General features: G+C 37.9%; 1 protein-coding gene across 1 annotated transcript in view; it reads left to right on the top strand.

Moving 5' to 3' along the window:
* Window positions 1-14,115, top strand: part of LOC105539271 (utrophin-like) — a gene marked incomplete at its 5' end in the record, with an annotated part of 64,657 nt that extends 50,542 nt beyond the window's left edge. Inside the window, 3 exons of the mRNA XM_011979456.1 lie at window positions 1,146-1,238; window positions 7,830-7,852; window positions 12,100-14,115. Coding sequence (XP_011834846.1) covers window positions 1,146-1,238; window positions 7,830-7,852; window positions 12,100-12,108 — 125 coding nt within the window. The remainder of the gene's footprint in view (window positions 1-1,145; window positions 1,239-7,829; window positions 7,853-12,099) is intronic.
* Window positions 14,116-15,030: the final 915 nt, after the last annotated feature.

Below are 15,030 nucleotides of genomic sequence, written 5' to 3'. Positions count from 1 at the left end.
CCAAAATTTTATATTGGTACATATTCAGAACTAATAATATTATAGCAAACATTATTGTTTTCTCTGACAAGGTCTGGAAACTCATTTATTCACTTTTCTTCATCCTAGTCCACATAGACATTATCCTGCCTGTCCCATTAGAGGCAGAGGACCCATGCAGCCTATCCTTGGTCACCATGGGGACCTGTCACTGATGCTAGGAAGGACTCAGTAAACTAGGTGTTCACCAATGACATTTTGTTATCAATTAAATTAAAATTCTAGAATTTTATTGAGAACTATATATTGTAACCAAGTTAATTTGTTGGTTGGATATCTTTTGGTACATTAACCAGAAAAAATTTAAAATATTGGCCAGGTATGGTGGCTCCCGCCTGTAATCCCAGCACTTTGGGAGGCCATGGTGAAACCCCATCTCTACTAAAAATACAAAAATTAGCTGGGTGTGGTGGCACACACCTGTAGTCCCAGCTACTCATGAGGCTGAGGCAGGAGAATCACCTAAACCCGGGAGGCGGAGGTTGCAGTGAGCCGAGATCGCACCACTGCACTCCATCCTGATGACAGAGGGAGGCTCCGTCTAAAAAAATATATATATTAAAATATTAAGATTATTTTCATATTTTTTAAATAAGAGAATTATTTCGACTATTGATTATAGAAAAGAAAATACATCCTAGTGAAAAGTATCTTACATAAGATGCCTTTACTTTTGTGGCAGGATAAACTGGCCTAAGCTGAAGTCTCCGAAAAGAAAGGAGGACAGAAAAAGAAATTGGTGGATTTTTTTTTTTTTTGTATGAAAAAATACCTGTGGTGCAAAAATAATAGATTTCTCATTCAAACACTGAAATAGTAAGACTATATTACTTGTTTTTCAGTCTCGTATTTTTCAGTCCCCTGGTGTGTGGATTCTTTCTACACAAACAAGCATCTAGTATATGTTCATTATATAAAATTATTTTACCAACACTAAAGCAAAAGTGTTTTGGGTATATTCCCCTAAAATTGTCCTTTGCAACGGGAACTCTTTTCACATTGATATTTAGAGGCTGGTGGGAGCATTTCCTCCTGAATTTGGGTTTTAGTGGAAGGCTAGACATTAACTTGAGAAGCTTTGTTGTTCTCTGTATTTGCTGTCACAGCAGGAGAGGACTTGCTGGCCCCACCGCATGACACCAGCACAGATCTCACGGAGGTCATGGAGCAGATCCACAGCACATTTCCATCTTGCTGCCGTGAGTAGGAAAGATCGCAACACCACAGCTGTGCGTGTTCCTTCCCTTTCTCTTTTTCTGCATGCGGCCCTTCGCCTTCTTCCTTAAGACAGCAAAAACCTTATTACAAACAGGACTGAATATTGTTTGAAAATAAGGCAAACATTATATAAGAAAATGAAGCTCAACCTAGATACTATCAAGTCACGGGAGTACAGTTGCAACATAGTTCTGCTCTTTGAGATTTTTCAGTATGCCCGACGGGTGATAAAATGAAGACAAATAAAAATTAAGTCTGTTTTTAAGAAGAAATCATCCTCTTCGATGCAAGCTATCATAAGGAACACATCTTAGTTCAAAGAAAAGCTTCCAGTGGCATGCCAAACAAGGCATGAAAATAGCCTTTCTAGTGTAATTCCCTCTGTTTTCTTCAAACATTGTTCTCCAGTGTCATCAGACTCTAGTGCAGAAAGGGATTATTTTCAGATTTTCCCTTTTTATTCCTGCTGGTTTCTTTTCTCGTGGAATAAAATAGTCATTGTATAAAGTCCAAACAATTTAAGGCATCATAGATTAGGACCCTGTGAAATTTCCATCTGAACAACAGAGCCAGAAAATAACCAAATTCCGGGGGAAATTATGTAATAATTCTTACTTATTCATTTTTTTCCAAATGTTTTGTCTTCAGCTTCTTGCCACCTTGCAATTTTGGCTGAGCTCTCACCTAAAACACTTCTGGTGTTTCTAACAGAATATATACATACAAGTAAACTGTTTATATAAATAAATGTATATATACACATACAAATATATAAATATATATAAATTACTCTGTGCTACAATTATATTTTAAATAATCTTTCAAAGGGTACGAAGACATTATTTGTAATTTTAGAGAGATTTACTCTTAAACTGATTTTAAATCCAAGGCAGTCACCAAAATAAGAATTCATGTAAAGCATAGCCTCTTATTTTACCCTTTTCTGTCATCTCCTTAGAAAATGCCATCCCAGGCTGGGCGCGGTGGCTCACACCTGTAATCCCAGCACTTTGAGAGGCCGAGGCTGGTGGATCACAAGATCAGGAGTTTGAGACCAGCCTGACCAATATGGTGAAACCCCGTCACTACTAAAAATACAAAAGTTAGATGGGCATGGTGGCATGCGCCCATAATCCCAGCTACTCAGGAGGCTGAGGCAGGAGAATCACTTGAACCTGGGAGGCGGATGTTGCAATGAACTGAGATCATGCCACTGCACTCCAGCCTGGGAGACAGAGCGAGACTATCTCTCCAAAAAAAAAAAAAGCCATCCGAAATGAGGAAAAAGAGATTATAAATTATCAGAAGTGTAGATGAATAATATATATTTACTTCATTTAAAAATTATTATTTATTTTATAAGACTTTGTAATTTTTAAAATGCCATCATTAGCAGAATGTGAAAACAGCTATTTAAAATATATTTCTGGACCAGATGTGGTGGCTCATGAGTGTAATCCCAGCACTTTGGGAGGCCAAGGCAGGTGGATCACTTGAGGTCAGGAGTTCGAGACCAGCCTGATTAACATGGTGAAACCCCATCTCTGCTAAAAATACAAAAAAAAAAAAAAAAATCAGCCAGGCATGCTGGCACATACCTATAGTTGTAGTCCCACCTACTTGGGAGGCTGAGGCATGAGAATCGCTTGAACCCGGTAGGCTGAAGTTGCAGTGAGCTGAGATCCTGCCACCGCACTCCAGTCTGGACAACAGAGTGAGACTCTGTCTCAAAACAATAGCAGCAACAACAACAACAAAAATAAATAAAAAATATATTTCTTTCTGAATTTTCAGGAATATTTGCCTAAAGATATATTATGGTTTCCACCAGCACATGAATGTATCTATTTGTATTTTGCTAGTGTTTTGTTTCCCAGGTTTTTATTTGTAGATTTACTCTGATGCTTCTCAAAGTTTGCAGAATCACATTTACACTATTTCAGTCTCCACACCCACATCCCTACTCCACAAAGCACATGCATGCATGTGCACACACATGTGTGTTATGCCCAGACCGTTTATTCCCCGAAGAAGACCACCAGAGTCCAGAGTCAAAGCTAAGCAGCAAGGATCTTTATTACAGGTTCGAACTTGGAACTCTCCCTCGCTCGCGAAATGAGACGGGCAGGAGAGCTCCCCCACTGAGCTCCGAGCAGTGTTATATAGTCTAAGAAAAGTGGGCATAGAGTTATTATACAAATCAGATATATGATTGGCTAGTGTTTGAACAAGGCGATTTGGCTAACTATGATTGGTTCCCGCCATTTCTGATATTTCGGTTCAACCTTTGAGGCGGGAGAGCAGGTTTATGGCAGCAGGAGTTTACCTTACTTAAACACATCTTGTGACCTTTACAAAATCTCTGGTACGTGCAGAAAAACAGGTACTCATAGAACTTACGAAATCTCTGGTATGTGCAAAACAAAATCTCTGGCACGTGCAGAAAAACAGGTACTCACAGAACTTACGAAATCTCTGGTATGTGCAAAGATTAGAGAGCAGAACAAAAGGTGTAGCTGGGGGGGCGGGTACACATCTATCTTTGTGTCCTTTCAGTGCACACATATAGACACACTTTCGACTCTGTAGAGTCTCACAAAAGCTTAAGAGGGTCAGTGAATGCTCACATGCTACCAGATTGTTGCTTATTTTCTAGGCTCTGTAACCACCGTAATAGACAAACTGATAAAAACTTGTTTATTAATTATAAGTCAAGGTCAAATTTATTTAGAGGTTTTGATTTTCAGTTGTATGTTACTTAGTAAGTAGATAAAACCTCATCATAGTCTTTCTGAGCCAGAATTAAATTCTTAAAGGAAATTACTTCTTAGTCCAGCTTGTACCTAAATAACCTTAATAATTAGTTGAAAACAAATTCTGTACATCAAAGCATGTTTAGAAGTTTTTATTTAAATATCATGGTGGACATTTTCAATTGTAAAAGTCAGTTGGCAGTGACAGCCCGGGTGGGAAATGTGTTTCAATGTACACCTTGTAATAAATATAAAATATATAATTTCCATATTAAAAATTTTACTCTAAAAATGTAGAATTTTTTACAAGTTCCATTTCCTAAAGAATTTACTCTTAAATTTTTCTCAAAGTATATTCTGACATCTAGATTTTACAAAAGATTGACCCATGTGGCTTTAAAACATTATTAAAAATAACATTATTATGTTATTTTTAAATTAAAAAAATTAAAATTAAAAAATTTTAAAAAAAGAACATTATTAAAAATAAATAATCATAATTTAGAGCAAAAATGAATTGTAAGAGGTAAATGTATGTATCTGTTTTTATGGCCTCCCTTTAAAGGCAAGTATAAAATTCCTATTTGTTGGGCATCTTGTTAGCTATTCGTTGATATTGGTTCCTGAGAGGAGTATACAGAGTACCCTTCAATGGGATCCACATCACAGAGATTCATCCTCTCTCCTGCATTGGTCCCATCTTCACCAATGTCATTCTCAGTGTTCAGAGAGTGGTTTATGGAGTTCTAAGATTCCTTAATGTTTATTAAGCTTGAACCACATTCGTCAAAAACTCAAAACCTACCGAAATGCAATGATTTCCTTTTAAATATGTTTGTATGTAAAATACCCATAGCCGTCTATTTGATAAAAAGCTATTGGTTTAAAAGTATTGGTTTGGAGCAGCTGGCTTCGTGTTCTCATAGTCTTAACTATGCACATTCACAAATATTTATAATAGTCATAGTTTTCTGAATGAACATTACTAGTCATGTCTTCTTTTCAAGAATTCAAGCACATTCATGTATGAAATGATGAAAAGTGTATTTTAGAATCCTTTGAAATCTCCATGTTTTAAGTCTTGGCTTCTGAAAGTTCTGCTATTCATATTTTTTCTCTGGTATTATAAACATATACAAGATAGGGACAGCTTTCCATAAAAATAAAAGCTGAATTGACTTATTTATAAAATTGATACATATTTTCATATTCTGCCTATAATTATTAAAACTTTTAAAAATTGATGCAGAATAGAAATCATCATGGGAGGTAGACTTGGTGCCCAGTGCATGTTTCTTTCTCTTTTTTTTTTTTTTTTTTTTTTTTGAGACAGAGTCTCACTCTGTTGCCCAGGCTGGAGTTCAATGGCACGATCTCGGGTCTCTGTAACCTCCATCTCCCAGGCTCAAGCAATTCTCATGCCTCCCCAAGTGACTGGGACTACAGGCACATGCCACCATGCCCAACTAATTTTTGTATTTTTAGTAGAGATGGGGTTTCACCACGTTGGCCTGGCTGGCCTCAAACTCCTGGCCTCAAGTGAACCACCCACCCCAGCCTCCCAAACTGCTGGGATTACAGGCATGAGCCACCACACCTGGCCCCAGTACATGTTTCTGACTTGAGTGAATGATTACATTTTCTCGCTGGGAAGGTTTCCTTGAAGCATTCCTAGATAGTACTCAGAAGGTTTTGTAGGATTCATTTATTCTTTTGTCCCTTTGAAGTTGCTCAGCCAGCAAATATTTTAATAAGCTTTTGTGATTCCCAAAGCTTACCAACCACCTTTGGAGAATTTATCTAAACAAATTGGATTGGCACCCTCCCAATGCCAAACCAATCCCTTGAGCCCCTGTAACTAATGAGAACTTTAAAAATGCCTGTCGCCAGCGTACAATGAATTGATCTGCATGTTAATCTTGACTTTTATCCTTTTTGGATTAAAAATTAACATGGCCCCAAATGAATTTCCACTCTTGGCAATCTTGGAATTAAAATGAAACTCTGTATTCATAAATCCTAACTGTGTGAATTGCCTACTTTAATATAACCGTTTTTTAACTGTGTCTACACATTGTTGCACATAACACTTTAGAACTCCTTTGTCTGAATTAATATCCCAGTTGGTCCTGATCACATCCTTGAATTATGGCCTTTTGAAGTCTTTTTTAAATTATTTATGTTGAGTCTTAGAGCAGAGAAGCAAGCATTTCCGTCACTTCCTGGCAAGGAAATAATGAAGGGGGTTTAACTGTACTGCCAATTAACAAATATGCATACTGACTGCAGTAACTATTTTTATTTTTTGGTATAAAATTTTTTTGTCCATTTTTTACTTATGTCCTTTAAATGTATAGAATACTGGCAGTAAGCCAACTAATTTTTGCTGATAGACCACCAAATGCTTTCAAAATTATTTTTGACCCACAGGCATATTTTTACTATGAATTGCCTATGTTTATTAAGCTTGAATGGCACTCATCAAAAACCAAAAACCCACTGCAATGCAGTTATTTCCTTTTTAAAATATTTTTGTGTGATTTGTTCAGGCGAATACCCATAGCCTTTTATTTGATAAAAGGCTGTAAGGTTAAAAGTATTGGTTTGGAGCAAAATGGATTAGACTTCTGTCCAGGGTTTGGCTATTTGTTATATTTGTTACTTGCAAGAGACGCATAACTCTGTCTGTTTTAAAAAGAGTGTGTAAACCTATGGTGTACTTAATAATAATTCAACTCAGCTATCCCCTGGACACTGTGGAGCTCCACTCTTTTCTCCTGGATGTAACTTACAGATCTGGTAGAACTAGGCTCCTTTTAGCCTGATATCTCCCCCAAATACTGGGGCTCACACTTTCCCTCCATACGTTATAGGAAGGGTACTCTTCATGCCTGCTCTTTTTTTCTCACATAGCTCCCGGCACACAGCACATGGTCACTGATGTCCTTTCTCCCACTCAGCATAAAACAGTGAGAGATGGAAGGAGTGCAGCATGCTAGATGATTAGGGACAACTCTTATTTGACCAAGAACAGATGTTGCCATTGTTGGGGGACAGATCTCCTCTTTTTTCTCCCAGCATTGAGAATGAGATGATCATGTAGCAAAAGAGGGGATGAAAAGCAGATGTGTTAGAGAAGAGATGTTAGTGGCTGCCCTTGCAATGCCCGCCAGATCATCTTCACTGCCATGGGCTCTGGAACCAAAAAGGAATTGAGCTATCTGTGTGGAAAGAAGAATTAGATGCCATATTCTAACTTCTCCAGTGTTCCTAGTTGGGCCCATCCCAGGCACTATTACTATCCCAAGTGTCCAGAAGGACACAGAGGATTAGGCCAGTGCTTTCCTTGATACAAGTACTTGGCCACCATTTTCCTGGGCCTTAGGGTCCAGGGTGTGACAAGGGTAGGTCAAGGGAGGCAGAAACCAAAGACTTATGCCTCCAGTGGTCCCTTGGTCAGAATTAGTGCTCAGTAAAGTAAGTAGAACATGTTCTGTTCTGATACAAAAACCAAATACACAGTGTGTTTTAAATAGGAAATGAGATTTTTTGCAAGACTAAATGCTCAGTAAATGCTTTAGCGTATGCACTAAATCTTAAATCACATGGGATATGAGAAACTAACCAGGAAAACTAGCCTTCATTGAAGCATTAAGCTGGGAAAAAAAAAGTGGGGTTTTCCTATTAGCATCCATTTAACAGCTGGGCTATTATTACCCTATGTAGACTGATACTTTCCACGTGTTTGCGTGCCTGAAAGTTGGAACCAACAAAGTAAGGGGACTGCCATTAAGTGATTTCTTTTGTTTTCTCTTTCAGCAAATGTTCCCAGCAGGCCACAGGTAAGAGTTAATGGGTTGGTTGGCTCTATGTTACTGATCCCAACCTAGAGTAAGCAGGTTATCCACCACTGATTTTACTCCTACTTTATTCTCCATGTAAATAAGTAAACTTACTTGACATTTAAATGTTAGTTGATTCTGTACAGCAGTTTGTCAGTCTGGGGTTGGGGGGTGGCTCCCAAGCCACAGATACCGAAAATACCATGTGTTTGATCCTTTGTGTTCTAACAGCTTTTTAATGGCATCTTATGTGCTACATAAAGTCACTCTAGATAGATTTGGCCACCACTGCTCTCTCAAATGTGTACTTAAGGTGGCTATCACAGAACACTGACCTAAAAAAAAATGACTGGTACCACAGAGATGGTTTTGTTACTTTGAGGGGGAAAATATTTCAATTTTTTACTTAAAAATTTGCTGAGAACTGTTGGCAGCTATAGCCTTATGCCTTTTAGTATTTTCTATAAACCAAAAAGTGTATAGACAGGTCTCAATCAATTTAGAGGTTTACTTTGCCAAGGTTGAGGACATACCCGGGAAAAAGAGACATAAGTTTCATTAGGATTTGTAGCCTGTGTGTGGTTTTTTTGTTGCTGTTGTTTTTTTGTTTTTGTTTTTGTTTTTTGTTTGTTTGTTTTTGTTTTTGTTTCCCCCCCCCTCAAAAAAAAAGGATTTTGAGGACTTCACAAAAAGGAAAGAGCAGGCAGGAGGGGGTGGAGGAACAGTCAATTATGCATTTGTCTCACGCTCAGTAAATCTGCATTTTATGTAAGATAAAGTATGCCCAGAGTAGAAGAAGCAGTCAAATACGCATTTTCCTCAGGGTGGGCGGAGAGATGAGTTCTAGTCCTGCCTTTGTCCTGTAAAGATAAGCTGTTAATTCACATTGTCTGGGTGAAATTCAACAAAACTCTTTTGGGTAAAGATTTGGGGGCCCTTAGAAATTTCCTTGTGAGCAATTTGTGAGGGAGGTCACTGGCCTTCTATCTTTGCAACTATCTGTGTAGGAAGGTAGTTTTTGTGTGACTCAGTTCCCACATTTAATTTTTCCCTTTAGCATAGTGAGTTAGGGATCCTGAGATTTTGTTTTCCATTCACATTTTCTATCACATACTTTTAGTAATAATGTGCCACAAAGCCACAGCAGCTTTGGAGAACATTTTCTTTCATAAACTTGTTTGCTAATCTTTTTGAAACAATAAACCTGCTGAATGATTGTCTTATTGGCAAGAGAGGCTAGGATCTTAACTAAAAGACAAGAGTATGTGAAGTAGACTAGGGGTGTGGTGAGCTGTGGGTGTTCTCTCCTGCTTGCTTCTGTTGTCTGAGTGAATTGGAAGCTAGGACTTCAGCAGGGAGTGAGGTTGGGGAGAAGTTGTCAGAGGTGCGAGGAGAGACTGGAGGATGTGTGATAGCTTCTTGGAGAATAGAAGAGCAGATGGCCTGGGAAATAGAGTGTGACTACAAGCAGCATTAAAGATGCCACTCATGAATTTAACATGAGGCCATTCTGCAGGGTTTTAAGTTGCCCTCTAGGCATATTCATGTTCATGAGCAGAGGCACCAGAGTGAGCTGAGTATTGCATTTAAAAAGTTGAAGTTGGGGTTTGACAAAGTGAGCACAGTGATTCAAGGGAAGAGGCAAAGAAGTGATTATAATGATTGAACCAGATGCTTCAGCTCAGTAGCAAAAGGAATGAGAAAATGTCCAGTGTGGGAGACAGAAATAAAGACGGGAGGATCAATGGATCCTATTATCAAAGGATGGATAAATTTGCAGTTGTAGGGGAAGTATGCTGTAGAGGTAGAGGTGGTTGTCAGAAGCTGGATTGAATGATATTGAAATTAGAGGGGTTGCCAAGTATTGGTAATGGTCCATATTTGGACCTTTGTGTGAATGGCTAAGAAGGGTGGAGGACAGGACCATTGGAGGAAAAGAGCCTAAAGATCCGAGAAGCCAGAGTGCTGGAGAATCATCTCCATGGGTGTTGAAATCACTGACATTTAAAAACAGCTTTAGAGTGGGTGACATTGAGCCATTTTTTACTTCAAGAAGTGAAGGAATATGACCCACGGAGTCAGTAGATGACTGCATAATGGATTGGTGTAGTCTGATGACTTAAGATTCAAAGCTGGCTGTTTTTAGGGAGAAGAGAAAGAAGATACCCCAAAGGCCTCAATGAGGACCCAGGAAGACTTATGCAGTGTATAAGGAATGGGGGAGGGGAGGGAGGGGAAGTGCTATGTGAGAGGGTTATGAGGGAAACTGTGTCTTCAGGTAGATGCAGATATTGATTAGAGCAAGTAGATGCAGGCAGCATTCAGAGAAGGGTTTGGGAATCTGGATTTTGTGGATCACAGGCCACATGACCTATAGGACAGGTTTCAAGAGCTAGGAAGGGCAAGGCATGGGGACACAAAAAGGGATATGCAGATCTCTATATGACTAGAATACAGGTGATGGAAAGGCGACCAGGAGTCTAGAGCTTTTTAGGGTGGCCCATTAAATTAAGGATAAAGGGTAAAATGAGGTTAGTCCTGATGGTCCCCAGGTGGAATGAGGCTGTGAATGACAAAGGCAAGGAGGGAAGAGAGAGTCTTTTAAAATCCTCCAATACTTATTATAATACAAGTGCTCGGAATTTAAAGCAGAAAATGATCTTAGGAGGCCTTCTCCTCCTACTCTGTTTCTAGATTTTAGAAATTGAGTTTACAAAGAGCTAAATTGTTCCTGGTTATACAGCAACTTAGTGGATGAAGCAGACATCTAACTCAATACAAGAGGCCCCTTTCCCGTTTTCTTCCTTCCCTCTCCATTTGTTTTTTTGTTCTTTGCTTTACCCTTCAGCATTTTCCTTCTCTTCCCTCTTCTTCATTTATCATGTCTTGGGTCAAATGGAAATTCATGAAAATTATATATTTTCACATGGAGGATTGAGCTAATGCTTACATAGCCTGAACTTAAATTTTTAGAATTCTGACACCTAAAAGGAGAAATATTGTGTGTCCAAGTAATAGACACATCTAATTCTCAAGGATAATGGAGTATATAGACAGAATGCAAAACTCCTCTTGGCTTTATATTCAACATGAATCTGTGCCAGAGTTTCAGTTATCAATATTAGTATGTAACAAAATGTTCCTTTCTCATACAGAGTTAATCTCTCCCCTTCTGTGTCCTCAAAGCACTTTGAATTTACTAGGTCTGGCACTTAACTCATATTAGAATTGAATGAGGCTGTCTGGCTGAGATATCTTCCACACTTGCTTCACAGGAGGGCCTCACCTCAGTACAATGCCTGGAACCCATCAATGTTTGCTGAATTTTTGCTCCCTCTAACATGGCAATCAAATGTTCACAATGGAGAAGCAAGTGTCTGAAGAATCCAAGTTTGTATAGTCATGGAGAATAGGCTCTAGGCCAGAGTCCAATGAGTTTGCCGCTTTCAGCATACCTGGGAAAAGGAGGGGCTCCGTGGGCAGCTTTTCCAGCAACAATGAGGAACATGCTTCCAGGGAGCAGGACTTTATGCTAAAGTCCCCCATAAAATAAGGTGTAAAGCAGTTGAGTATCTTTCCTGAGAGTCCAGAATGGTGTTTTATGGTTTTTGAGGCATGGTCCAATTTGGATGATTTCATTTTATAATTTTCTTTATTTTTTTCTAATTTCAAATCCTTTTAGAAGACCAAAAGTTTGACCCTCCCTCCAAAAGGTTGATACCACTTCTGTCAGTGTGGCCTGGATTTATATTGTCTCTGACCTGGGACATTTAACTTTAACTGGCACCACTGCACACACTTGGGTTATGATTCCTGCCTTCTCTTCCTCTTCTCTGGACTCCAGCTTGAGATCAAGATGGGTTGGCATTGTTAGGGTACCCCCTCTACAGATGACCTCCCACAGTCCCCCAGGAAGACATGGGATATTTTCACCAGCCTCATTCACTCACCAGCCTCATTCACTCACCTCCAGCAGAAAGAAGTGAAGTCCTCTCCATTTTAACTTAGCTTTCAGCCTGGTCAAGAGAAAAGACTTTCAGACCTCCCTCTAAATCAGCTGCAGTGATAGAAAGCAGACTAGGTAACTTCATCATGAGAGGGATGGACCTCATTGCAGGAAACAAAAGTCACATGGGAGTTAAGACTCCTGAAAGAAGCACTTTTATATTCTTCAAGAATTGACAAATCTCTGCTTCCTGTGATGTTTCATGCAAATGTTCTGACAGTGCTATTTTCCCTTCCCACAGGCAATGTGATTCGGCCAGCCAATGTTTCCTGAGATACAGTGTTGCCCTTTTCAGCAAATGCCAATTCCAAGTTCCATTTAATCAGAAGCTTCATGGCTCCTTGGCCCACAGTGTTGAGTGCTGACTGTGTGTTCTACTGAAAGAGTAAAACACTGCCTATCCAAAGAGAAATGGATATTTTGTTTTTATAATAACCATATATTATTGTTTTCTTCTTCCCTTTCTATGCAAGTGTAAATTAATGAACAGAGAGGTATTTGGAAATGGTAATACATTTGTTATGGATTTGTATAATGTATACAGCATTGGGAAAGTGGGTGGGGGCTTTCTAATGAGATACCATCTTTTTAATAACTATGACAAAGCTTACATAAGAATTAGAAGACCACTTTACATTTTTACATTCCTTCTGCTGTTCTTATTAACGTTGCACAGTAACTTCATTATTTCTTTGACTCTTTCACCACAATGTTTTGGTTATTTATAATTTATCAGCCATATAACCAAATAGATCCCATGTATTTGTTTCCGTGATTTGGCCATATTAATAAATTCATAAATTTCAATCAAATATCTTATATATATACACATATAGTTTAAACTACAGCCCTGTGTATGCCTTTTAACTTTATTTGACGTTGCCCATTTACTTCTTTGCTGTCCACTTGGATAACCGTAATAAAAATCCTATGGGCCTAAATGGCATTTCTTTTGGGATATTTTTTCCTGCATTTTATTCCCTTTTTATGTAAGTAGGAATTAATTATTTATTTAATGTCTTAATCTATTTGATAAAGAAGACTACATTATGATAATCTCAAAGATCACATTACCAAAGGTTGCCCACTTAAGCATGTTTTCATTTTGACACAGAAACAAACTTTAGTACAATCTTTCCTAGTTCCCATGTCTTAATTTTCATCATTATATGCACAGCACACCTTTACCTATGGTGATACCAGAACACATCATTGCCTTTAGTTCCGTTCAAAGATAATTTTATTGTTGTTTTGTATTTTCAAGTCCTTAATAGTTCTTGAATCTCCTAGTTGTTTTCTTACTGAAAGCGGACACACATTTAGTGCACAGCTTGTTTTACCTTTTGGGTGAAAGATCAGATGTTTTTATACCCTTCACTTGATCAATATATTTGGAAAGAATGTTTATCAAAAATCTATGTCACTGCTTCTACAGAAGAATGAAATTAATGCTTACGTGATGGTACCTCCACCTACATCTTTGAGTGCATTCAATTAAGTATTTTGGTTTAGCTTCTGATTTAACGTTTAATTGATTCAGTTTAAACATGTTACTTAATTACCAAATGTAGAGGAACCAAAAAAAAAAAGTGAAAATGATATGTTTTGATTCAAACATATTTGCTTTTAAAACATAAAGACATTTTAACTTTGGGTTCTCTTTAGCTGGGATCTGGCCAGAAGGAAGTTTGAAGTTAGAAATTGCTATTATTTTAGAATAGGTTGGGTGGGTTGGGGGGCAAGGGTGTCTATTTGCAGCAGAGATATTTTGAAAAGAAGAAAATTGTTTTATATAAAAGGAAAGCCATGACCACCTTTCTACCTCAGATCCATCTTCATCCATTGCATTGGAAACTGCTTTATGCTGCTGCAGTCTGCAAAGTCTAGAGCTTTTATCAGGCCATGTCATACCCAAGAAAGTACCTATTTAAAGAAAAAACAATTCCCTGAACTCTCAACTCCAAGTTGTAGATTTGGTGTCTTCCTTGTTCTTACTTTAAAAAGTCATGTATTAATTTTCTTTCTGCCTGCATTTGTATGCAAAATGTCCTCTATCTGCTATTAAGGAAAAGCTACGTAAAACACTACATTGTAACCTTCTAAGTAATAATAAATATAAAGAAATATATTGTAGTAACAACAATGGGAAGTAAGTATGTAGTTCTTTTGAAATATATGGTAAAGAACTAATCACAGACTATCATCATCTGGTTACATATTGTATTTTTCATCCTGAATAAAAGTGATTTTAACACAAGATGACTTTGATATTCTTCAGCTGGGTTCACTGATAGAATCTGAGTTTTGAATGCACATTTATGAAATAAAGATATAGAGAGAGCCTGTATCTTGATATATCTACATATTTTCCTGCAGTTTCTCTCATACACACTAATACAGTCTCCTGTTGCTCTCATTCTCTCTCTGTCCCCCATCTCTTACACATACATATACTTACATGATTCTCATTTTATAGATAGAAGGCTGTTTGATAAAAGTAATATTGGATGTAAAGGTATGTACATAAACCCTATTGAGTGTTTTAATAACTAGATGCTGTTGACATGAAGTTCCTTTCAAATCTACTTTTAGTTTCATGCTCTCAAATACTGTGTGATTTTTATCCAAACTAGTAGGTTTAATCAATTTCTGAAGCCATTCAGTGGGAAACAATGTTGAGAATCATGTTGCTTGATTCTAAAATTAAAAGCTGTCTATGAACTAGAAAAATCATCTAAAATGTAATTTGTTAAAATAAAGAAGACTGATACATTCTGATGAACAAACATTTTAAAAATCCTGCGTACCATTAAGTACTGCTGACATTAAGCATTCCTGAGAAAACACTTGATTTCTAGCAACTTGTTGACTAGGTAGCTGAAAATAGAAGCGAGAACAAACCAGTTTTGCTTTCATACTGCCGTGGTTTGAATGTGTCACCCACAGTTCATGTGTTGAAAATTTAATCCCCAATTCCATAGTGTTGAGGGGTGTGACCTTTAAGAAGTGATTGGATCATGAGGTTAGAGGTCATGAATGGATTAATGTCATCACAGAAGTGTGTTTGCTATCTCAAGTGGGTTTATTACAAAAGCATGTTGGGTTCTCTCACTTTCTCTTGCATGCTGTCTGCCTTGTCATATTCCACCACAGGATGACACAGCAAGACAGG

Source organism: Mandrillus leucophaeus, unplaced genomic scaffold (genome assembly GCF_000951045.1).
Source record: "Mandrillus leucophaeus isolate KB7577 unplaced genomic scaffold, Mleu.le_1.0 Scaffold2016, whole genome shotgun sequence".
Taxonomy (NCBI): Eukaryota; Metazoa; Chordata; class Mammalia; order Primates; family Cercopithecidae; genus Mandrillus; species Mandrillus leucophaeus.
Note: the sequence above shows the minus strand (reverse complement) of the source record. Positions and strands in the feature narration are given on the sequence as shown.